Genomic DNA, 23,565 nt, shown 5'->3' with positions numbered 1-23,565 from the left:
GTGTCTGAGGTCAAATTTGAACTCAGGTACTCCTGAATCCAAGGCTGGTGCTTTATCTACTGCACCACCTAGCTGCCCCTGCCTTTTATCTTGATAGGAATTCCCTCTAAAATATCCTCCATGTGCCTCAGCTTAAAAACATCCAGTGAAAGGAGATATACCACTTTCCCGGGCAGTACATTCTACTTTGTGATAGTTTTCACTATGAAGAAGGTTTTCCCCCTTCATCAAACCTATATCTGAATCTCTGTAACTTCCATTCATTACTCCTAGTTCTGTCATAGGCAAGCATTGTGATCCTCATTTCTCATATAAGGTAATTGAGGCTTTTGGAACTATGCCCAAAGGGCTATGGGACTGTTCATACCCTTTGACCCAGTGGTACCACTGCTAGGTCTGTATCCCAAAGAGACCATAGAAAAGGGAAAAGGACCCACATGTACAAAAATATTTATAGCAGCTCTCTTTGTGGTGGCAAAGAATTGGAAATTGAGGGAATGCCCATCAATAGGGGAACGGCTAAACAAATTGTGGTATATGAATGTAATGGAATACTATTGTGCTGTAAGAAACTATGAGCAGGAGGAGTTCAGAGAAACCTGGAAGGACTTACATGAACTGATGCTGACTGAGAGGAGCAGAACCAGGAGAACATTGTACATAGTAACAGCAATATTGTGTGATGAACAATGGGGATAGACTTGGCTCTTCTCAGCAGTGCATCAATCCAAACATTTTCAGAGAACTCATGATAGAAAATATTCTCAACATCCAGAAAAAAGAACTGTGAATTACGAATGCAGATTGAACCATACTGTTTCTACTTTTGGACTGTTTTTTTCCTTCTTGTTTGAGGTTTTTCCTTTGTGCTCTGATTCTTCTTTCACAAGATGACTAATCTAATGTAGAAATGTGTTTGATGTGACTGTACATATACAACCTATATCAGACTGCTTTCTGTCTTGGGGAAGAGGGAGGAAAGGGGGGGGTGGAGAAAAGAAAAATTTGGAACTAAAAACCCAGTGTAAAAAATGTTGAAAACTATCCTTATATGTTATATGTAACTGGAAATTAATAAAATAAAATTTAAAAAAATAAGGCAATTGAGGCTGAAAGAATGACTTGCCCAGAGCTCAAGCTCCTTAGCTTGTTATTTAAGGCTCTTTGCAGCCAACCAACCTCTTCATCTTTGTTTTCTACTATTCCTCTATATTGTTCCTCCATTGGCCTCTAAAGTTGCCCATAAGTACAATATTCTCCAAGCAAACTTTGCTCACATCATTTTTTCTGCTGGGGGAATCCTTTCTATTCCTCCCTGATATCCCAGCACACAGTGAACTCTTCCTTTTCTGATCGCCTAAAACCCTTGGTGTCTAAAGCACTTAGCCTGAACTATAGCATTCTACCAGTTTCTGGTTTCCCTACTAGTTTGGGAATTCTTAAGGGCCAAAACTATGTCTATGCCAATGCTATCTTAGAGTAGAGGACCAGGCAAAAAGATTTTATCTTTATTGATTATGTTGCTCATGATTCAGAGGTATGGACAAGATCTTTTTGAGGCCTGGTTGCCATTGCTGCCCAGAGAAACACAAGGAGAGCCTGTTTTTAAAGGTCAGGTTCAGCACTGATGCTTGATGGTTTGTGTTAGCAAAAAGGTTAAAGCATTTTGAGCTGTGGTGATGGGAAGCAGTAATGGTCTTCATAGTCCCAAGAATGGGGGAAGAAGATGAAACTATCTCCTACCTTGGGCTCAAACTCCCACTGCGGAATTTCAATAATTCATAATCAGTGCCTCAACTAGGTATACCCATCCTTGTGCTCAAGTTTCCTGAATTGTAAATAATGAATCATGAAATACTTCCTGGTGCTCTCCTTTAAAAAGACTGTCCTGGGGGCAGCAAGGTGGCTCAGTGGATGAAGCATTGGCCTTGGATTCAGGAGGACCTGAGTTCAAATCCAGCCTCAGACACTTGACACTTAACTAGCTGTGTGACCCTGGGCAAGTCACTTAACCCGCATTGCCCTGAAAAAACAAACAAAACACCAAAATAAAAACTGGCCTGGGGAGCTGTTGAAAGCAGAATAACTCCCTCTGAGGAAGGGGTAAAGGAATAGGGGCTCCCTGAGTCTCTAATGGAGGAATTAGAGAATCAGAGTTACAAATAGCCACTTAGCTATTGGCCTCCCAGTTTCCAGATTAGTATCAGTTCTTCTCCTGGACCATGCTGGACCTTTCCCTGACACTGTGCATTCTTGCCCTGGAGTGCTTGATTTCCCTCTTCTCAGATGCTATGTTATCTCTAACTTGAGGTTCCAGAGCCAAGGGCTAGGTAATGACTCACCCCTGGCAATCACTGTCATGGCTAAAGATGCATTTCTGAAGGCTGTCCAAGGTCATGAGGCTGATGTGCTCGAACATGTCCAGGTAGGTACTGCTCCCAGCACATAGATGCTTCCATTTCTCCTGCTCAAGTAAAAGAAACAGATTGTGGGCAGGCCTCCTGTCACATGGATTCCAACCCCTGCAGATACGCAGAGAGGGCAAGGGAGGGAACACTATAGGACTAGGGGCCACAATGAGAAATCTCTCTGGGGAAAGAATCATGCACTGTCAATCAGATCTTAGCAAGATCTTACAGAAGAAGATAGTATGTATGCATATAAGTAGGTAAAAATAAGCGTAACACCTATTCCAAAAGCTTATCTTTCAGAAACTATAGAAACTCACTGTCCCTTCAAGAGTATATAAAGCAAGAATTAATTATAGTTGTGACATCTCCCTATGGTGGGAAAGAGACTGTGAGGGTTAAGTTTATCTAAGAGGATGTGTATCTTAGGAAAGGACAGAGAGAAAGAAGGTGAGGAGAAAGTTCTTTCTTGTCAGAGCTATCTTGAGTTATTTTATAGACATATATTATGAAAAGAATTCTATGAAGAGCCTGTGAGGAGCTGGAAATTTACATTGTATTCCAGAGGGAGGGTTACCTGTTACAGCTGAAAAGAGAAAGAAAAAAGACTAATATAGCATTTCTTGAGAGCTTGAATTTAAATGTTATATGGAAATATATTCCGGAGATTCATGATAGACTTTTTTTTGTGTGGGTCAATGAGGGTTAAGTGACTTGCCCAGGGTCACACAGCTAGGAAGTGTCAAGTGTCTGAGGCTGGATTTGAACTCAGGTCCTCCTGAATCCAGGGCTGGTGCTTTATTCACTGTACCACCTAGCTTCCCCCCATGATAGACTTTTTAAAGTATCATGCATGAACTTATATACAGAGTACATCATGTGAAATGCTAGACTCTATGAATCAAAAGCTAGAATTAAGGTTGCTGGGATGAATATCAACAACCTCAGAAATGGAGATGATACCACTCTCATTCCATAAAGTGAAGGTAAGAAGCCTTTTGATGAGGGTAAAAGGGGAGAGTGTAAAAGTTGGCTAAAACTTAACATATAAAAAATAAGATCTTCGTAACTGGTTCCATAAATTCCTGGCAAATAGAGGGAGAAGAAATGGAAGTAGTATGAGATTTTATATTCTTGGGCCCAAAGATCACTGCAGATGTCAATTGCAGTCATGAAATTAAAGAAGCGTGCTCCTTGGAGGAAAGTTATGGCATATCTTAAAAGCATTCTAAAAAGCAGAGACATCACCTTGATGACAAAGATCCATAGCAAAGGTTTTTCCAGTAGCAATATAAGGATATGAGAATTTTACTATATAAGAAAAGCTGAGTGTCTCAGAATCAACTCTTTCAAATTGTGGTGCTGGAGGACTTTTGAGAGTTCCTTGGACAGCAAGGAGATGGAATCAGTCAATACTTAAAGAAATTAATTTAGGTGCATCACTGGAAGGTCAATTACTGAAAGTGAAGCTTAAATATTTAGGTCACAAAATGAGAAGATAGGACTCATTGGAAAAGACCGATGTTGGAAAAGATTGAAGGCAAAAGGAAAAGAGGACAGTGGAGGGTGAGATGGATAGCTAGTATCATGGAAACAATGAACATGAATTTGGACAGATTTTGAGAGATAGTGGAGGATAGAAAGGTCTGGAGTGCTATGGACCATGGAATCATGAAGAGTTGGGCATGACTGAACAACTGAATAACGACAATATCTTGAGTGGATTGAATGGTAGAATTGCATCTCCGGAAGTGAAGAAAAGTCATTTGCTGTTATAGTGAGTGCTTGAGGAAACACTGGCTATGATTTTTTTTTCACAGCAATATAATGTAATTAATTATCTATGGTTATATTTCCTTTATTGTTGATTTTATTGTTAATAAATCTACTTATACAGTTCTATCTAACCTCTCTGCTGACCTCCAGAATCACATCTCCAACTGCCAATTGAGCATCACAAATTGTCCCAAAGACATGTTAAATTCAACATGTCCCAAACTAAATTCATTATCTTTCTCCCTCCAGCCCCTCCCCCTTTCAAATCTCACTATTGCTGTTGAGGGTATCCTTATTCTCTCATTCACCTAAGCTCTCAACATATATGTCATACCCGACTCTTTACTTTCTCTAACACCTTCCCCACCAATCCCACCACTATCTAATCTCTTGCCAAAGCCTGTCAATTTACCTTTATAACATCTCTGAATATGACCCTTTCCTCCTCTGACACTGCTGCCAGCCTAGCATAGGCCCTCATCACCTCACCTCTGGTCTATATAAAGAACCTCATCATTGATCTCCTTGCTAGAAGTTTCTTCTTGATTCAAGTCACCCTCAGCTAACAACAATGATCTTCCTATTGCTTAGATCTGATCATATTACCCTTCCGCTTCAATAAACTCCACTGACTCCCTATAAACTCCCAAATCAAATATAAAATTCCTCATTCGCCTTTAAAAGTCCTTCATAACCTATCTTCCCCCACCACCTTTTCTGTGTTCAATGTTCTCCTGATTCTGCTCACTTTACTCATCATCACTCTAATTAATTTTTTCTAGGTTTTTCTAAAATCTGTTTGCTCACCATTTCTTATAGCACAATAATATTCCATTACATTTATATATCACAACTTGTTCAGCCATTCCCCAATTGATGGGCATCCCCTCAATTTCCAATGTTTTCCTACCACAAAGAGAGCTGTTATAAATATTTTTGTACATGTGGGTCCTTTTTGCTTTTTTATGATTTCTTTGGGATACGGACTTAGTAGTGATATTTATCAGTCAAAGGGTGGGTATACACAGCCCCAAAGCCCTTTGGGTATGGTTCCAAATTGCTCTTCAGAATGGTTGGATCAGTGCTCAGCTCTACCAATTAGTGTTCCAATTTTTCCCTATCTTCTCCAAAATTTATTATTTTCTTTTTTGTCATATTAGCCTTTTCTAAACTTCTTATACTGGACCTGAGTTCAAATCTTACCTCAAACACTTGACACTTACTAGTTATGTGACCTTGGGCAAGTCACTTAACTGTCATTGTCCTGCCCCCCCTACCCCCCAAGTCAAGTGATTGATCACATCTTGTGCAGCCCATGTTGGTCTAGCAGGGAATATGTGTAGTGTAGGCTTCAACCTTGGTGCCATTCTCTCTACCCATTTACCCCCTGGACCCTTCAGGCTCACATGCATGATGTTTGTAGATTGGTTGAAGATCTTTACATAGGACTTGAGGATGTTAAAATGAAAAGCTGGGGTCAGCAGGCGCCGGTGTTGTCTCCATTTGTCTCCTCCACTCAGCAGCAGCCCATCCCCTGAAAAAGAGAAAATAAGAGAAGTCCAGGTCTAACCCTTTATTCTTCAACCACCCAGAACTTAACTGTACCCAGTATTAGTTACCAGGCCCTAATCCCAGACCTCTAACTAACTCTGAGGCCATTGCTAATCCTCCCCCCCCAACCCCAGCTCTTAGTCTTTAGTTTCCAGACACATGCCTCCCACCCAGATTTCTATTGGCCAGTTTGCAAACACCCAATGTCTAGCTTCCTATGTTGAGGGAATACTGAATGCCTTCTTGGCAGGTCTCATCCCTGTTTCCTGGCCCCACCTATGACTTACCCAGCCAAGGCTCCAAAAATCCATAGAAAAGTTTGTCCTTGGGTGCAATATTGACTGTGAGAAAGAGAGAGAGAGAGAGAGAGAGAGAGAGAGAGAGAGAGAGAGAGAGAGAGAGAGAGAGAGAGAGAGAGAGAGAGATCCTTTAAGGAGGTACTTTACCATATCACAGGAGAAAGGGGAGGGGAGAACAAACTACATAGCGTCTCAAAGTAAAGATAATGGAGGTTATCTCAGCCTGGGCAAGGGTCCCAAATTCTTAGAATGATTGGTAGGGAAGTGGAACTTCCTTCACTCTGTCATTCCCTACCCCATCCCTACACCTGAACACCTTAGACAACCTCAGACATAGACAACACCCAATTTGTACATGGTTCATATGTCCCAGACTTCCCACCCTGGGCCCTCCATGCTCACATGCTTGTATATTGTTGTTATGTGCTTGTATATTGGTTGAAGATATTTACATGGGACTTAAGGATATCAAAGTGAAAAGTTGGAGTCAGCTCAGACATGGCTTAAATGTGCCCCAGACATGAGTAGGCCTGGCTCCTAAATCATCATCCTGTAATATCTCCAAGATTCAGACACCTCCATCCAGACGTTATCTTGACACCTCTTAGATATGGCACTGAATACAATCTAAAATATACACTCTATTCTTTGACATAGCCTTAAAAAATGAACCTAGAGCCCAGATATGGTCCTCTCTCTAACCTAGATATGACCCTAGACAGACTAGACATGATCATAAACATGGAAGCATTGCAGCTCAGTTAGCCTAGACATGTCCCTGAATAGATTCAGAAATGGCACCAGAAATATTCCAGACATGGCCCCAGATATACCCTGGTCATGTCCCTAGACTCATGTCAGCCATGACATCTATAAATATGACCCCCAAATTGACCCAGACACACCTTGATGTTCTGGCCAGACATAGCTTAGACATATAGCTGGATAGATCCCCAGAAATTACCTTAGCTTCACCAAGACCTTATTCCAGGTACCTCTCAGACAAAGGTAAGATTCTCACCCCCCAACAAACAAAACCAAGATACTACCCAGAAAAAAAAAAAACACCTCCCTTTCAAAAGCATGGCTCATAGGGGCAGCTAGATGGCGCAGTGGATAGAGCACTGGCCCTGGAGTCAGGAGGACCTGAGTTCAAATCCAGCCTCAGACACTTAACACTTACTAGCTGTGTGACCCTGGGCAAGTCACTTAACCCCAATTGCCTCACTTAAAAAACAAAAAACAAAAAAGCATGGCTCATATACCTGAAAGGTAGCTACTGTACAGTGGATAAGAGTACTGGCCCTGAAGTCAGGAAGACTTGAATTCAAATCTTATCTCAGACACTTATTAGCTATATGACCCCGAGCAAGTCATTTAATCTCTGTTTGGCTCAGTTTCCTGATAGGTAAAATGGGGATAATAACAGCACTTCCCAGGGTTGTTGTAAGGATCAAATGAGATAATAATTATAAGGCACTTAGCAAAGTGCCTGGTGAGTAGTAAGAGCTACATAAATGTTAGCTATTAATTATTATTATTATTATTATTATTATTATTATTTTTAAGTGAGGCAATTGGGGTTAAGTGACTTGCCCAGGGTCACATATTGTTATTATTATTATACTTGACACATGACTCAGATCCTCTCCTGAATCCAGGGCCAGTGCTTTATCCACTGCACCATCTAGCTGCCCACTAACCTGGAGATTAATCTAAAGTGATTGAATTAAGTGAGAGTGGTTGACTTTACTGATTAGCCTACTTCAAGTTAATTAGATTGTAACCACACCTAGCTGACCCTTAAGGAGGTATTGTTCTCAGAAGCTAAGGACTTTGAATTCAACTCAAGACCAACTTTAAGTCCAGTGAACCAATGGATTTGTATGATGCCTACCAATCAGCTTGAAGCAGTGTGTAAGGACTGCCTCTGCTCCAGACCTATTAAAAGCTTCCACACTCAGTTTGCAGGAGCAGTTCATGGTTGAAGCAAGCTCATGGTGGAGGACTTGAGGAAGAAACTGACCAGGCTGGAACTCTAGGCTAGATATGCTTTTTCTTAACTTTCTGAATTCTACTTGAATACCTGGTATGCTTTAATAAATGCTTAATGCCCAAAGACTGGTGCTAAAGATTCTAATTTAAGGTGATTGCACATTTAGATTTTAAGCATCACAGAGATAAGAAAATAAAAATAAAAACAGTCCTTAAACTTCAGAAACTTATAGACTACTGGGGTACATTATATTAGGGTGGTCCCCGAGAGTTCCAGGGGTGGAACCAAGATGGCAGAGAGAGGCTAGGAAGTTGCCTGAGCTTTCCCGTATTTCCCTCAAAAACAACATTAAATCAATCCTCTAAACAGATTCTGGAACTACAGAACCTACAAAAAGAGAGACACAATCTTCCTACTTGAGATAATTTAGAAGACTTCAGGAAAGGTCTGTCTCACCTGGGTGAAAGGGGAGGGTGGCTTATCTCTACTCGGCTCAGCTGGCAGCACAGTTCAGCTCAGTGAGCAGCTCAGCACTACTGCAGCTTGACATAACTGAGAGTGTGGCAGCTGAGAGCAGTAAGAAGCTTGCAACAGTGAACCCAGGGCCCTAGGAGCAGACTTCAACTTTATAAGTTTAAAAATAGGCTACAACATGAGCAAGAAACAACAAAAAAAGGACCCTTACCATTGACAGCTTCTATGGTGAAAGGGAAGACCAAAACTCAAACTCAGGTGAGTTTGTCAAAATGTCTACAAGTGAAGACTCAAGTGGGAAGATGATATTGTCTCAAGACCAAAAAGCCTTCTTTGAAGAGCTCAAAAAGACATAAACCAAATGAGAGAGGTAGAAGAAAAAATGGCAAAAGAAATGAGAAAACTGAGAGTTACACTTCAAAAAGAAGCACAAAAGTTGACTGAGGAAAACAATTCCTTAAAAAATACAATTGGCCAAATGAGAGAAAAAAAATGGCCAAATGGGAGAAAAAATTGGCTAAATGGAAAAAGAGGTACAAAAACTTTCTGAGGCAAATAAGGCCTTAAAAACTTAAATTGGGCAGATGGAAGCTGATGACTCCATGAAACACCAAGAATCTGTCAAGCAGAATCAAAAGACAAAAAATAGAAGCAGGAGAGATAATCTGAGAATTATTGGACTACCTGAAAGCCATGATCAAGAAAAGACTCTAGACACCATATTCCAGGAAACTATAAAGGAGAACTGCCCTGAAATTGTAGAATCAGGGAATAAAATCATCATTGAAAGAATCTACCGATCACCTCATGAAAGAGACCCCAAAAGGAAAACTTCAAGGAATATAGTAGCCAAACTCCAGAATTATCAAGTGGAGGAGAAAATACTCCAAGAAGCCAGAAAGAAATCATTTAAATATCATGGAGCCACAGTCAGGATTGCACAGGACCTAGCAGCTTCAACATTAAAGGATTGCAGGTCTTGGAATATGATATTCAGGAAGGCAAAGGAACTTGGATTACAACCCATAATCAACTACCCAGAGGAACTGATCATTCTCTTTCAGAGGAAAAGATGGAAATTCAATGAAATAGGGGACTTCCAAGGATTCCTGAGAAAAATACCAGAACTGAACAGAAAATTTGATCTCCAAATATAAGACTCTAGAGAAATATAAAGAGGTAAACAAGGAGGGGGGAAAGGTTGTTCAATGATGTTAAACTGCTTGCATCCCTATGAGGGAAGATAATACTTTTACCTCTTGGGATCTGTATCTCTGTTAAGGTATTGTTATTAAATTGACTTTGATGTGATGATATAAAGAAACTTAAGGGGCAAAATAATAGGATGCCCCCCCCGCACTTGACCACACTCTTTTTGAATCCTCACTTTTGAAATCTTTATCTTTCATTAAGTCCTAGGTGAGGTACAGATGAAAGAAAGAAACACCTTCACTAAGAGGCAGCCAGGTGTTGGGCACAATGGATAGAGTCCTTGGCCTGAAGTCAAGAAGACTATGACCTCAGCCATTTACTAGCTGTGTGATCCTGGTCAACTCCCTTAACCTCTGCTCCAGTTTCCTCAGATGTAAAATGGTAATTATGATAGCACCTACCTCCCAGAGTTGTTATAAGGATCCAATTAGATACTATTTGTAAAGTTCTTAACACAGTAGCCAGATACATAGTAGGTACTTAATAAATATGTCTCCTCTCTTCCTATATGTCCAAATATTCATTGCAGCACTATTTTTATTGTAACAAAGAACTGGAAACAAAGTATATGCTCATTGTGAGGAAATGGGGATTGGTCTCCTCTCAATCTGGACCTGTTTGAGGAAAAAGGTCTGCTTCTCTGCCCCCCCCATCCCCCCAGCAAACAAAATAACATGATTCAGGGAAACCCTGGACTGGTCACAATTAGATCTGCTCCTGAACTGTGTCCATATGAGGGAGGAATTGAAGAATTGTCCCTGTATCACCTCCCCCACTGGCCAAGAAATACTGCATTCTGATTAGCTAGTTTTTGCACATAGATTGTAACCCTTGATTAATCAGAATAATGGTAAAAAAGGGGGAGGGGCCATTCATGTTAGGGACTAGGAGATAAAAGGCCTGTGAGTCTCCATTTTGGTGGTCACCCACCAGATGTACAAGGAGTGGCCCATTTTTGCGAGAATGACAATAAATGAGCCTTTGATATATCACCAAAGCTGAGTTCCAGAAGTTATTGGAGTGCTATTTCTCATACTCATCATTTGCGCAACAGCTGAACAAACTGTGACATATAAATATAATAGACTATTATTATAATGAATTTGAGGCATTTAAATGCTCTTCTTGGTGCTGAGTGAAATAATCAGAGAAAGAACAATTTACACACAATGGCTAGAATAATGTAAGTGAAAAAATATGAAAAAGACACTTCAAAAAGTCATAATAGGCGATTTTGGCCCAGGAAAATAATGAAGCATAACTTTATCTTCCTTACGAGAGGCAGAATGTTGCATATATTGTCAGATCCAGTCCCTGCATATGTGGTTTTGGCCTGTTTTTCATCCATACAAAGGAGGGAAGAGAAGTGTGAGAAATTATATTTAATAACTTATTATTGTATTAGGACCAAAGTCTTTCCCCTTTTTGATTCCTTATGCAGAAACCAAATAGTATGGGAAATTTCTCTAAAGAGAGTTACCCAGGCCAAGATCTAATCAGACAGTAAAAGAAATTCTAAGTTTGGGTTAATGGCTGTATTAGTGCTCATTGTGTTTGCTCTGACAGATACTGGAAAAATGTTTATTGTCCCTGTTTTCTTTTTTGTGAGGCAATTGGAGTTAAGTGACTTGCCCAGGGTCACACAGCTAGTAAGTGTCAAGTGTCTGAGGTTGGATTTGAACTCAGGTCCTCCTGACTCCAGGGCTGGTGCTCTATCCACTGCGCCATTTAGCTGACCCCAATTCTCCCTGTTTTCAAGATAAATGATACAGGAATTGATGTCTCTTTGACCAAGATTTGAGTGACTTAAGTTACATATCCCCTGAAAGTCCACCTCCCATTTGATTAACCAATCAGAATTATGTAGGCATCCCTCAGGAACATCTCCTCTTCAAAGGACATATTAACTATGACCCTACCACCAGTAGGGGTCTTTGGTCTAAGAGAGACAGCCTTTTATTAACCATCCTTTTATTAATAATGTAATAGCCTTATTTTTTTTTGAGGCAATTGGGGTTAAGTGACTTGCCCAGGGTCACACAGCTAGTAAGTGTTAAATGTCTGAGGTTGGATTTGAACTCAGGTCCTCCGAATCCAGGGCTAGTGCTCTATCCACTGTACCACCTAGCTGCCCCCATAATAGCCTTATTAATAAAAAGATTAAATTATCCACAAGCAATATCTCTCAATTTTTTAATCATTAAAGTTATGGCTAACCACAAAGGGATACTTCAGGTAAAGAGACAGATCTAACTTAATGACTCCCAAGAAATGCTTTCTCCTTTGAGTGCTCAACAGGTGAAACTTTGTCACCTAGAAAAAGGGCCTTTCCTGAGAAATTGTGAGTTGAAATTTTGACCCTCCTTAACCTAAAATTTCTGATCCTAACCTTTTGATCATTTCTGGGTAAGCATATATGTGTGTATATATCTGTCCCTAAGTGTTTGAATTACAGCCTTTTTGAACTTTTACTCTCAACAATAAGGGGTAGTCTCCTCGATACAGGTATGGAGATGTATGGATTACTTTTGTGTGCAAAGACTTTTGGATGGATTGCCTGGGAGTTTTGGATACACCATGGAATAAGGGCCTGTACCATTCCAGTCTTGTCAAGCAAGCTTGGTCCAAAGTCTCTCCCTTGTGCTCCAAGGTATCTCCCCATACCTAGGAGGAGACTAAACAGGCTAAAATTCAAGGTTTTGATCCTGAGGATACAGGATGGTGGCGCTCTCCTTCTGGTTTGCTGCTTTTCCCCCAGGAACATAACTTGGAAATTTGCAATGGGCCACCACAATTCCACTCACCTGGGCATGGAAGATCTAACCACTTTAGTAAAGTCTCTATGAGCAAGGGTATCTCTAAGACCATCCAAAGTGTCTGCAATTCCTATGCCCTCTTTGCTGATTTTTCTCTAGTATCAAGATATGTTATATGGAACCATGATTTGTTTTATCTAAGTTACATACCCCAAGATAGCCCACCTCCCATTTGATTAATCAATCATAATTGAGTAGGCATCCCTCAGGAACATCTCCTCTTCAAAGGACATATTAACTGTGATGCCACCACTATTGGTCTCAGAGAGATGGCCAAATGACTATCCTTTTATTAATAAACTGCTGGCTTTATTAATAAAATGATTAAATTACCCAGAAACTATGGCTCTCAACTTTTTAATTGTCACAGAAGTGAGAGGGCCAGACCTATCTAAAAATGATTATGTTATATAAAGTAAAGGCATCAGTAAAGCTTTTTTTTAAAGCAATAAAGGAGGATATTGATCATAAATCTCAAAGAGTGAAAACTTTTGCATTCACAGGGCATAGTAAGGGGCCAAGCACAAAATAAGATAATAAATGCTTATTGAATTCAATTACATTTCTAGGGAAATTAGTTGACAAATGAAACCCAGCTGTCCTGCGATAAAGGTCCATCCATACTTTCCAGCTTCTCCAGAACATGCACCAGAGGATCACTGAATGTTAGGCAAGACAAGACCTCACAGATCCAATCCAAATTTCCAACAGAAGATGACCCAGAAAAAGGTATAATGATTTCCCCTAGAACACACAGGTAATAAAGAGCAGAGGCCTTATTTTAAGCCCAGTTTTCTTCCATTATACCCCAAAAGGAGGTACTAAGAAGGATCACCCCCCCCATCTATGTAGTATCAGAGATCTTACCACCCCTGTCTATCCCTCAGTCACCTAGTGACAATGTGCCTGCTGCAGGTAAGCCTTCAATGCTTGTTTACAAGACCCCATGTCTCCAAAACAAAACAATCTAACCAAACAAAGATGCTAATATATCTTCCTCTCTCTCTCTAAACCTGAGTAATGCTTGTCATCACCTCCTATCTCAACCATCAAAGGCAGGGATCAGTTTCCTTTAATACATTACAAAATACCTGTATTCAACTTTCCCAAACAATTCTTTGAAAAAATAAAGGGAGTCTCTGAGGCCAGTGTAGACAGTGCTTTTTCCAACTTTACTGTCCTATTTTACCCACCTGGCACCCAACATCCACATAATACATGCCCTCCTGTCACTGAGCAGGGCTAGAAAATTGCTTCCAACCTCTTCCTCCCAGGAGAGAGAGAGAGAGAGAGAGAGAGAGAGAGAGAGAGAGAGAGAGAGAGAGAGAGAGAGAGAGAGAGAGAGAGATCCTGGAAAATACCCCAAACCTATCCCTAACAATAGAAACTGACCTTCTTTCCCTCCTTTCCTCTCTTCTTGCCTAGCCAGGGGGTTCCCAGGGAGCCTAAGGATAATTTGTTTGGGGGAAATTGGAACAGTGATGTACAGAATTGGAACTATGAGTACAAAAGGGGGGAAGAAGAAGAAGAAGATGATGTAGGTGAGGTGGCAGGAGGATAATGAATGGGAAAACAGGGTGAGGACTGTTTAAGTGGAAACCAGGTCAGACAATCAGAGACAGAGGAATACAGATACAGAGATGCAAACACAGGCCTAGAGTAAATACTTGGTAAATAGTTATTCAATTAGATTATTGGGACACAGTTAAGAAAAAAGAAGTACTAAGAATGTAATTTCTGATCGTGAGGCACCTAAGGTCCTTGGTGGAAGGCAAGGATCTAGAGGACTGAGGAAGGTCTGGATGGTTGAGGAGGGGCTGCTACTCATTAAAGGACTATTTGAAAGGGATCCTGGATACCTGAGAAGACAAAGTATGTTAGATGCTACTACAATAACCATGAACCTTGAGGTTTCCATACCTGAGGCTGAAGTAAGAGGTTGGATATAGTCAGGATGGCAGAGTATAACCAATGGGTAAAAAGGTCCCATCCAGATTAGAAATATTTTCCTGAAAGTACTCACTAACTGGACAGTACGAATCAGGCCTTCCTCAGTTGAATCAATCTGTAAGCAAGACAAAAGGCTGAGTCACACTCAATTCTTCATTACCCAGAGGCAAGGGCAAATGGCTGATGAAAGACTATAAGAAGCAATACAGGTGGGCAGCTAGATGGCGCAGTGGATAGAGCACTGGCCCTGGATCCAGGAGGACCTGAGTTCAAATCCGGCCTCAGACACTTAACACTTACTAGCTGTGTGACCCTGGGCAAGTCACTTAACCCCAATTGCCTTACAAAAAAATAAAAAAAAGAATGAAGGACAAAAAACAATGAAAACAAACAACAAACATTAGGGGCAGCTAGGTGGAGCAGTGGATAAAGCACCAACCCTGGATTCAGGAGTACCTGAGTTCAAATCTGGCCTCAGACACTTAACACTTACTAGCTGTGTGACCTTGGGCAAGTCACTTAACCCCAATTGCCTCACAAAAAAAAAAGAAGCAATACAGTTAAAGAAGGGAACCCAGAGGGCACAACTTCACATCTCCCAAAGGGTATCATGGTGTTATGAGAACAACAGATTTCAGAACTGTTCAAAGGGGTGTTGGCCTGAACTGTAAGTGGTCCCGTGCTTGGCACCAGATGCTTACTTACCCATGACTTAACACTGTATGGCCATCAAAACATTTCACAATTATCCATGTACATATGGTATTGGTAGGTTGTGGTACCTTAATTTGCTTTGGGTCTTTGTTCCTCTGACATTGTCATCCAGGCTAGGAGAGAATCTTAGGCTCATAAGAAATGGATTTTATTGGACTGAGATGGAAGCAAATCTGATCCTACTAACTTTGCCTAACTTTCACACTGCATCTTTAGAGAATAAGTTTCTTTTCTTTTTTTTTTAGTGAAGCAATTGGGGTTAAGTGACTTGCCCAGGGTCACACAGCTAGTAAGTGTCAAGTGTCTGAGGCTGGATTTGAACTCAGGTTCTCCTGACTCCAGGGCTGGTGCTCTATCCACTGCACTACCTAGCTGCCCTGAGAATAAGTTCCAACAAGCCTTTGGGCCTTGTGCATATTGGCTTTCCTTTTCCGGTTGGAGAATGTAAGAACATAAATCAGATCAGAGTGATGACTTAGTCTTTCACCAGATAAGGACATGGATAGTCAACTGGGAATCAGAATGTACCTAAAATTTTGTGGGAGAAGTATTTTTCTATATAGAGATTTCCTCTTCAAGGTTCATTCTGACCAAGAGAGAGAACTTAAGAGTAAGCTACCCAAGGAAATAATGGTTTTGGTTGGAATCATAATGTCTACACCTACACTTGAGCACTTTCAAAGAGAAGTGAACATGCACCATTGATAAACATGCTGTAAATGCTGAGGTCCTAGAAGTAATCTTGGTGGAGTCAACATATAACATTGCTTTTTTTTAAAAATTATTTTTCAATCAATGGAAAATCTGCCTTCTCTCTCACTCACCCCATAATAAGAAAGAAAAACAAAACCCTGATTACAAACATATATAGTCAAACAAAATAAACCCTCTTTTCCCCCCTTCACCCCACCATTGGTCATGTCCAATAATAGATATCTCAAATTACACTCTGAGCTTCTCATCCCTCTGGCAGAAGCTGGATAGCATATTTTTATCATGAATTCTCTGGAATTCTTGTTGGTCAGTGCATTGATCAGAATTTTTAAAGTCTTTCAAAGTTATTTCTCTTTACAGTATTGTTGTTATTGCAAAAATTTCTTTTTCTGATACTGCTCACTTTACCCTGTGTCAGTTCATATAAATCTCTCCAGGTTTCTCTTAAACTATCCCCTTCAGTCAGTCAACCAATAAACAACAGTCAATAAACATTTATTAAGCATCTCATAGATGCTAGGCACTGTCAGAATACAAAGAAGAGTAAGACAGTTATAGTGAGACTATTTGAGGTCTGGCAGCTCAGCAGGTGATGGTTCAGATGAAGAAGACACTCAGTGCTATCACCTGATGCCTGCCTCAGGCTAAGGGCAATCTCAGTTCACATAGGGACTCCCTTCTTTCCTTGCACTGATAACCTAGAGGAGAAAGAAATCCTAGCCAATCCACTGAAAGGGAATTATTTTGGGGGGAGGAGGAGAAAAGCCTCCCTGTGCCTCCACCAGAGGATAATCTAGTGAACTCTGAAGAATTTGGACTCCTCATTGGCATCCTAGCAGCACCCTGACTGCGACTAATAGCAGTGTCTTTATTGGAAGCTGAGTAGCTCCGGAGGAAGGCTCCCTGGGAGAAGTGTGGGACTAGGTAAAGAAAAGACTGGGAGATGAAGCTGAAGACCATCCCAAGTTCTCTCCTAAGGTGACCTTCCCCTCCACAGACCATCATATCAGACACGTTCATCTCATCAGGGTAACAAAGGGTTCATCTCCCTTCCCGTAGTACATCCTAAAATGCTCTAACATCCCTTTGGTGTTTAAAGGGACTTTTTGTAGTTCCCACTCTTTCTCCTGGGGCAGATCAGGCATTAGCTATACCTAGGATTGTATTTTCCCCAAGAGAAAAATTTTCAGTTGGATTAGACAAAGCCCTGAATCTAGTCAAGGGTTTGGAAGGTTTGAAGGTCAAGAGTTTGCTACTTCTTACCTCTGCACTCACTCTCCTCATCTATAAAATGAGAGAGTTAGACTAAATGATCTCTAACGTCTTTCAGGTTTGGATTCTATGAGAATTGTATGATACTATCAAAGGATAAGGGCAGTTAGGTGGTGCAGTGGAAGGAATGCTGGGTCTGCAGTCAGGAAGATCCATCTTCCTGTGTTCAAACCTGGCCTCAGACACTTACTAGCTGTGTGACCCTGGGCAAGTTATTTCACTCTGTTTGCCTCAGTTTCCTCATCTGTAAAATGAGCTACAGAAGGAATGGAAAACCACTTTAGTATCTTTGCCAAGAAAACTCCAAATGGGATCAAGGAAAGTCAGACATGACTAAAATGACTGAACCAATTGTATGATACTATAAAGTTTGTCTGTGGCACCCTTCTGCATGTCTTAAATGGGACAAACAGGGACAGAGCTTATGCTGTCATTTATGATTAGTGGAATAGATTTCTAGACAGACTTCTCTATCTCAGCTGCCTGCTTTCCTGATGCTGTACAAAGATCCCTTGCTCTTTACCTTCACCACATTGGGAGCTCTCTGTGGCCTATACTACCTAGGGTTACACAATTCTTCTCCTTTCTAGTCCTTCTATTAAAGTGTCTTGGCTCTCAGACTAAGTTCAGGTAGGTGTTAGGAGGGGTGTATGGGGTGTTGAAGGAGGGCTAGCACAATTGGTGTGAGGGCTTGCTGAGTCCTCTTTAGGGTTTAGGGTTGTATACCTGCCACCCAACTCTCAAGCAGCTATAACTTGTGCAGTGGCTATGCCCAGGGAAAATTGTCTTAGCATATGGGCTAAACCAGGTTGATGCTAAGCAACAGGCCTCAGACCTGTTGGTGGGTTGGGGTGATGTCTACCCCAAGCATGTGAAGATCTCCCCTGGCAGAATGGGCAGATGAGAACTATTTTGTTCTAAGGTCCATGACTGCTGCAGCAGCAGGTGCTGTGGAGCGTTTAGAGCTTGGTCAGACATTGAAGACGCTAAGTTATCCACTGCATCCCAAACCATTGCCAGTGCCAGTCATGCTGACTTTTGTCCTGTCCCTGAACTTTATTGACTCTGGAAGAGGGAGCATGGCTGATAACTTTGTGCAACTCTGCCTCACTTAAATCCAATTCACATGCAAGTCAGAGCATCACCCTGTGATATCATTAGTCCTCTCTGGAAATGGAAGATGAACAACAATATATTGGAAGCTGAGCACAAACTAAATACATTGAGGAAAGGTAGATTTGGGATGCTACAAGGAGCCCAGAAGAAGGCTCCTTTGTGTCTAAGGGGAGCTTTGTGAACCCTAACCTCTCTGCTGACATTCAGTGTCACATCTCCTACTGCCTATAGGACATCTGAAACTGGATGTCTTAAACTAACCTGTCCAAATTGAACTCATTATATTTTTCTCAAAACCTTTCCCCTTCCAAATTACCCTATTACTGTTATGGGCACTACCATTTTCTCAGTCATCCAGGCTAAAAATCTAAGTATCATTCTCAACTCCTCACTCTCTCTTACTGACTATACCCAATTTGTTACCAAGTCCTGTTGATTTATGTAGCATCTCTTGTATAAGAGTCCTTTTCTCCCCTGACACTGCTACCACCTTTGTGCATATCCTCATCACTTCAAACCTGTGCCATTGATATAACATATTGGTAGGTCTCCCTGACATGTCTATCCACACTCCAATCCATCCTTCACTCAACTGTCAGTGATCTTTCTAAATTGCAGGTCTGACCATGTCATTTCCTTACTCAGTAAACTCAACTAGGTCACTATCACCCCTAGTACCAAATATAATCGCTTCTGTCTAGGATCCAAGCCCTTTATAACCTTCCCTCTATGTTCCTAGTCATCTTACACATTACACTTGCCCCTCCCACTCATGTACCTTGAGATCTAGTAGCACTGGCTTCCTTGCTGTTCCTCCTACAAGATATTCCATTTCCCATCTCTCTGCCCTTGCCTTGTCTGTCCTTCATGCCTAGAATTCTCTCCCTCATCTCCACCTCCTAGCATTCCCTGGCTTTTTTTCAAGTCCCAGCTAAAATTTCACCTCCTCCAAGAAGCCTTTCTTGATTCCTGCTTAATAATAGTGCCTTCTGGGGCAGCTAGGTAGCACAGTGGATAGAGCACCAGCCCTGGATTCAGGAGGACCTGAGTTAAAATCCGGCCTCAGACACTTAACACTTACTAGCTGTGTGACCCTGGGCAAGTCACTTAACCCCAATTGCCTCACTTAAAAAAATAATAGTGCCTTCTGTTTGTTGATTACTTTCCATTTATCTTGTATATAGCTGATTTGTACATATTTGGTTATGGGTTATCTCCCCCATTAGTTTGAACTCCTTGACAGCAGGGATTGGCTTTTGGCTTTTTTGGGTATCCCCAGTGCCTGGAGCATACTAGGTATTTAATAAATATTTGTTGACTGACTGACTGACTCTATGAAAGGAAGCAAAGGACTTTCAGGAGCTGTGAGTGATCTATTTGCCATACATCTTGTTTAAAGGGGCACCCACTTTGTTCTAGACAATATACAAAGAAAGTTGAGAACTATTGGAAGTTTCTTTAGCAACAAGGAAGATTGAGGTGCACCCTCAGGAGAGGATAGCAACCTCAGGGCCCCTACATCCAAAGCTTCCAAGAAAAATATTAATTGGTCTCAGACCATGGGAGCACTCAAAAGGGACTTTGAAGAGAAAGTAGGAGAGATAGAAGAAGGATTTAGAGAGGTGGAGGAAAGAATTGAAAGAGAAATGAGAGCCATGCAAGAGAGTTATGAGAAAAAGTCAACAGCTTGAAAAGCCAAATGGAAAAGGAGATACAAAATCTCTCTGAAGAAAATTATTGCCTAAGAATTAGGATTGAACAAATGGAAGCTAGGGACTTTATGAGAAACCATGACATAGTAAATAAAATCCAAATGAATAAAAAAAAATGGAGGGCAATACGAAATATCTCCTTGGAAAAACAGCTGACTTGGAAAATAGATCCAGGAGAGATAATTTGAAAATCATTGGACTACCTGAAAACCATGACCTAAATAAGAGCTTAGATACCATCTTCCAAGAGATTATCAGGGAAAATAGCCTTGATATTCTAGAAGCAGAAGGTAAAATAGAAATTGAAAGAATACACAGATCACCTCCTGAAAGAGATCCCAAAAGGAAAACCTCCAGGAATATTATAGCCAAATTCCAGAGATCCCAGGTGAAGGAGAAAATATTGCAAGAAGCTAGAAAAAAGGAATTCAAATACTGTGGAGCTACAGTAAGGATAACACAAGATCTAGCAGCATCTTCATTAAAGGACCATAGGACATGAAATATGATATTCCAGAGGGCAAAGGAACTGGAACTACAGCCAAGAATCACATACCCAGCAAAACTGAGTATAATCTTTCAGAGGAAAAAATGGGACTTCAATGAAAAAGAGGACTTTCAGGCATTTGTGATGAAAAGATCTGAACTGATCAGACAATTTGACTTTCAAACACAAGACCCTAGAGAAGCATAAAAAGGTAAACAGGAAAAAGACTTCATGAGGGATATTAAAAGATGAAACTGTTTACATCCCTACATGGGAAGATAATACTTTGAAATCATAAGAACTATCTCAATAATAAATTCAGGGGCTTCTGGGTGGTGCAGTGGATGGAGCACCAGTCCTGGACTCAGGAGAACTTGAGTTCAAGTATGACCTCAGACACTTGACAATTAGTAGCTGTGTGACCCTGGGCAAGTAGTATTAGGGTAGCTGAAAGGAATACACTTAGACAGAGGACACAGGTCTGAACTGAATATGAAGGGATGATATCTGTAAAGCATTTATTTGTTGGTTATCCTTGCTTTTTGTGGGGGCAGGTAGGGTGAGGTGTCTTATGTCTGGGGCTGGATTTGGGCTCAGGGCCTCCTGGGTCCAGGGCTGGTGCTTTGTCCACTGTGCCACCTAGTTAACCCATGACGACATCTTTAAAATAGGGTTGAGGGGTAGGAGGAATGCACTGGGGGAGGGGGAAGGGGAGAGGTGGACTGAGGAGAGGTGGCTCACATGAAGGAAACAAGAAAAAAGCTTATGGAGGGGAGGGGAAAAGGGGGAAGAAGTGGGAGAGTAAGTGAACCTTACTATAATCAGAATTGGCTTAAGGAGGGAATAACATATATACTCAAGTGGGTATAATAATGTATTTCACCCTGAGGGAAAGTGAGGGAAGGAGATGGGGGGGGAGAAGAGGGGAAGGAAGGGCAGACTGGGGGAGGGAGCAGTAAAAAGCAAAACACTTTCGAGGAAGGTGAAGATGTTCTGCATAACTGCACATGTATGACATATTGGATTGCTTGATTTCATAGGGAAGGTTGAGGAGGGAGGGAGGAAGAAAAATTTAGAACACAGAATTAGCTCAAAGACCTTAACCTCATCAGAGTGGGCTCAATGAGGAAATGACATATCCAATTGGGAGGAATAATCTATTTAACTCTACAGGAAAATAGAAGGGGAAGAGGATAAGGAGGGAAGGGTAAAAGAAGGGCAGGCAGAGTAGGGGAGGGGACAGTCAGAAGCAAAACACTTTTGAAGAAGAATAGGGTAAAAGAAGATAGAAAATAGAGTAAATATTATGGGAAGGGAATAGGATGGAGGAAAATAGTTATGGTGATTGACTATAACAGTAAAATGTATGGTACCTACTTTGCTGGGATATTGTGAAGAAAATTCTTTGTTAAATTTAAGATACTATGTAAAAGTTATGATGAACAGGATGCTATCAGAAAAACCTGGAAAGACCTAAATGAACTGAAGCAGAGTGAAATGTACTGTATACAAAATAATAGCATTAGTGTAAGATGATCTGCTGGGAAGCACGTGGTTATTTTCAGCAATGCAATGATCCAATATAACTCTGAAGGACTTATGAAAATTACAATCCATCTACAGAGAAAGAACTGATGGTATCTGAAAACAGATTGAAGCATATTTTTTGACAGTTCATTAATCTGAAGTTTTGTTTTTATCTGTTTTATTTCACAACCTAGCTAATGTGGAGATATTTTCCATGACTACTCATGTATAACTTATGTTGAATTGCTTGAGTTCTTGGGTGTGGGGGGTGGGAAGGGAAGGAGGAAGAGAAGTTGGAACACAAAGTTTTAGAAAACTGATGCCAAAATTTGTTTTTACATGTAATTTGAAAATTCTCAACAGAGAAAAAAAGGGATGGTGTCTAAATGAGATTGGCATTCCTGAACTGTAATTAAAATATATGATAGATTCCTGGTGATCGAGTATACATAATAAAGGACATTGAAATAACATTTGCCAAAGGCCTTGAAAATCTAATAAAAGAGCTTTTCATAAAGATGGTGGAGGGAAAATACTGCCTATGTATGTTCCTCAAGTTAGATATGATAGAGGGTAGCTACAGTCAAGGAAGAATAGGAATTTAGATACTCAGAAGTTCAAGTAGACAAAACTCAAGAAATGGGCTATGTTCTTATACAAATGCCCAGGGTTCTGGAAATATGCAATTGGAAGTAGAGGTCCTAAGTCAAATAGAAAAATTTAACTTTATAGGTATCACTGGCACTTAGTGTGATAAAACCTATTTTTGGACTATGGCTCTCAGTGGGTATAAGATATTTATTTATTTATTTATTTTGCAGGGCAATGAGGGTTAAGTGACTTGCCCAAGGTCACACAGCTAGTAACTGTCAAGTGTCTGAGGCTGGATTTGAACTCAGGTCCTCCTCAATCTAGGGCCCATGTTTTATCCACTGTGCCCCCTAACCACCTAGCTGCCCCCTGGGTATATGTTATTTAAAAGAATCAGGAGAGAAAAAAGTAGGATGGCATAGGACTGTATATTAAGAAAGTATATTCATCTACCTATATGATGCACTATTCCTCAGTCTATGTATCCGCACTTACCAGCCCCAGGTGGCCAAAGAACCAGTTCTGAAGAGGAGGCTGGGGGAAGCATCGAAGATGCTGGCAGTTGATATAGTATTGATGGACAGAGGTAAGGACCTGAGACATCATCCAAGTACTTAATGCCAGGAACACCAGCAGTAGGACCAAGGAAACTCCAGACCCCAGCTCTGCAAGTCCCAGCTGGTGAGACAGCCATTCAGAGCCAGGCAGCATCCTGCAGGGAGAGAAAGAGAGAGTGAAGCATAAAAGGATATGGGACTGAGGGGAGAGAGAGAGAGAGAGGAAAAGAGAGAGAGGGAGGGAGAGAGAGGGAGACAGAGACAGAGAGGGAGAGAGACAGAGACAGAGACAGAGACAGAGAGGGAGACAGACAGAGATGGAGACAGAGAGACAGAGACAGACAGAGACAAAGGCAGAGACAGACAGACGGACAGAGACAGAAAGAGATACAT

General features: G+C 41.0%; 1 protein-coding gene across 1 annotated transcript in view; it reads right to left on the bottom strand.

The window, feature by feature from the left end:
- LOC122745210 (cytochrome P450 4F11-like) overlaps positions 1–23,326 on the bottom strand; it is a 28,847-nt gene extending 5,521 nt beyond the window's left edge. The window contains exons 1-5 of the mRNA XM_043990408.1: positions 23,111–23,326; positions 14,453–14,597; positions 6,023–6,076; positions 5,591–5,718; positions 2,343–2,464 (exon numbers count right to left, since the gene is read on the bottom strand). Coding sequence (XP_043846343.1) covers positions 2,343–2,464; positions 5,591–5,718; positions 6,023–6,076; positions 14,453–14,597; positions 23,111–23,326 — 665 coding nt within the window. The remainder of the gene's footprint in view (positions 1–2,342; positions 2,465–5,590; positions 5,719–6,022; positions 6,077–14,452; positions 14,598–23,110) is intronic.
- Positions 23,327–23,565: the final 239 nt, after the last annotated feature.

The sequence above is a fragment of the Dromiciops gliroides genome, chromosome 1 (assembly GCF_019393635.1).
Source record: "Dromiciops gliroides isolate mDroGli1 chromosome 1, mDroGli1.pri, whole genome shotgun sequence".
NCBI lineage: Eukaryota > Metazoa > Chordata > Mammalia > Microbiotheria > Microbiotheriidae > Dromiciops > Dromiciops gliroides.
The sequence above is the reverse complement of the archived record's forward strand: the minus strand, read 5'-3'. Positions and strand labels throughout refer to the sequence as shown.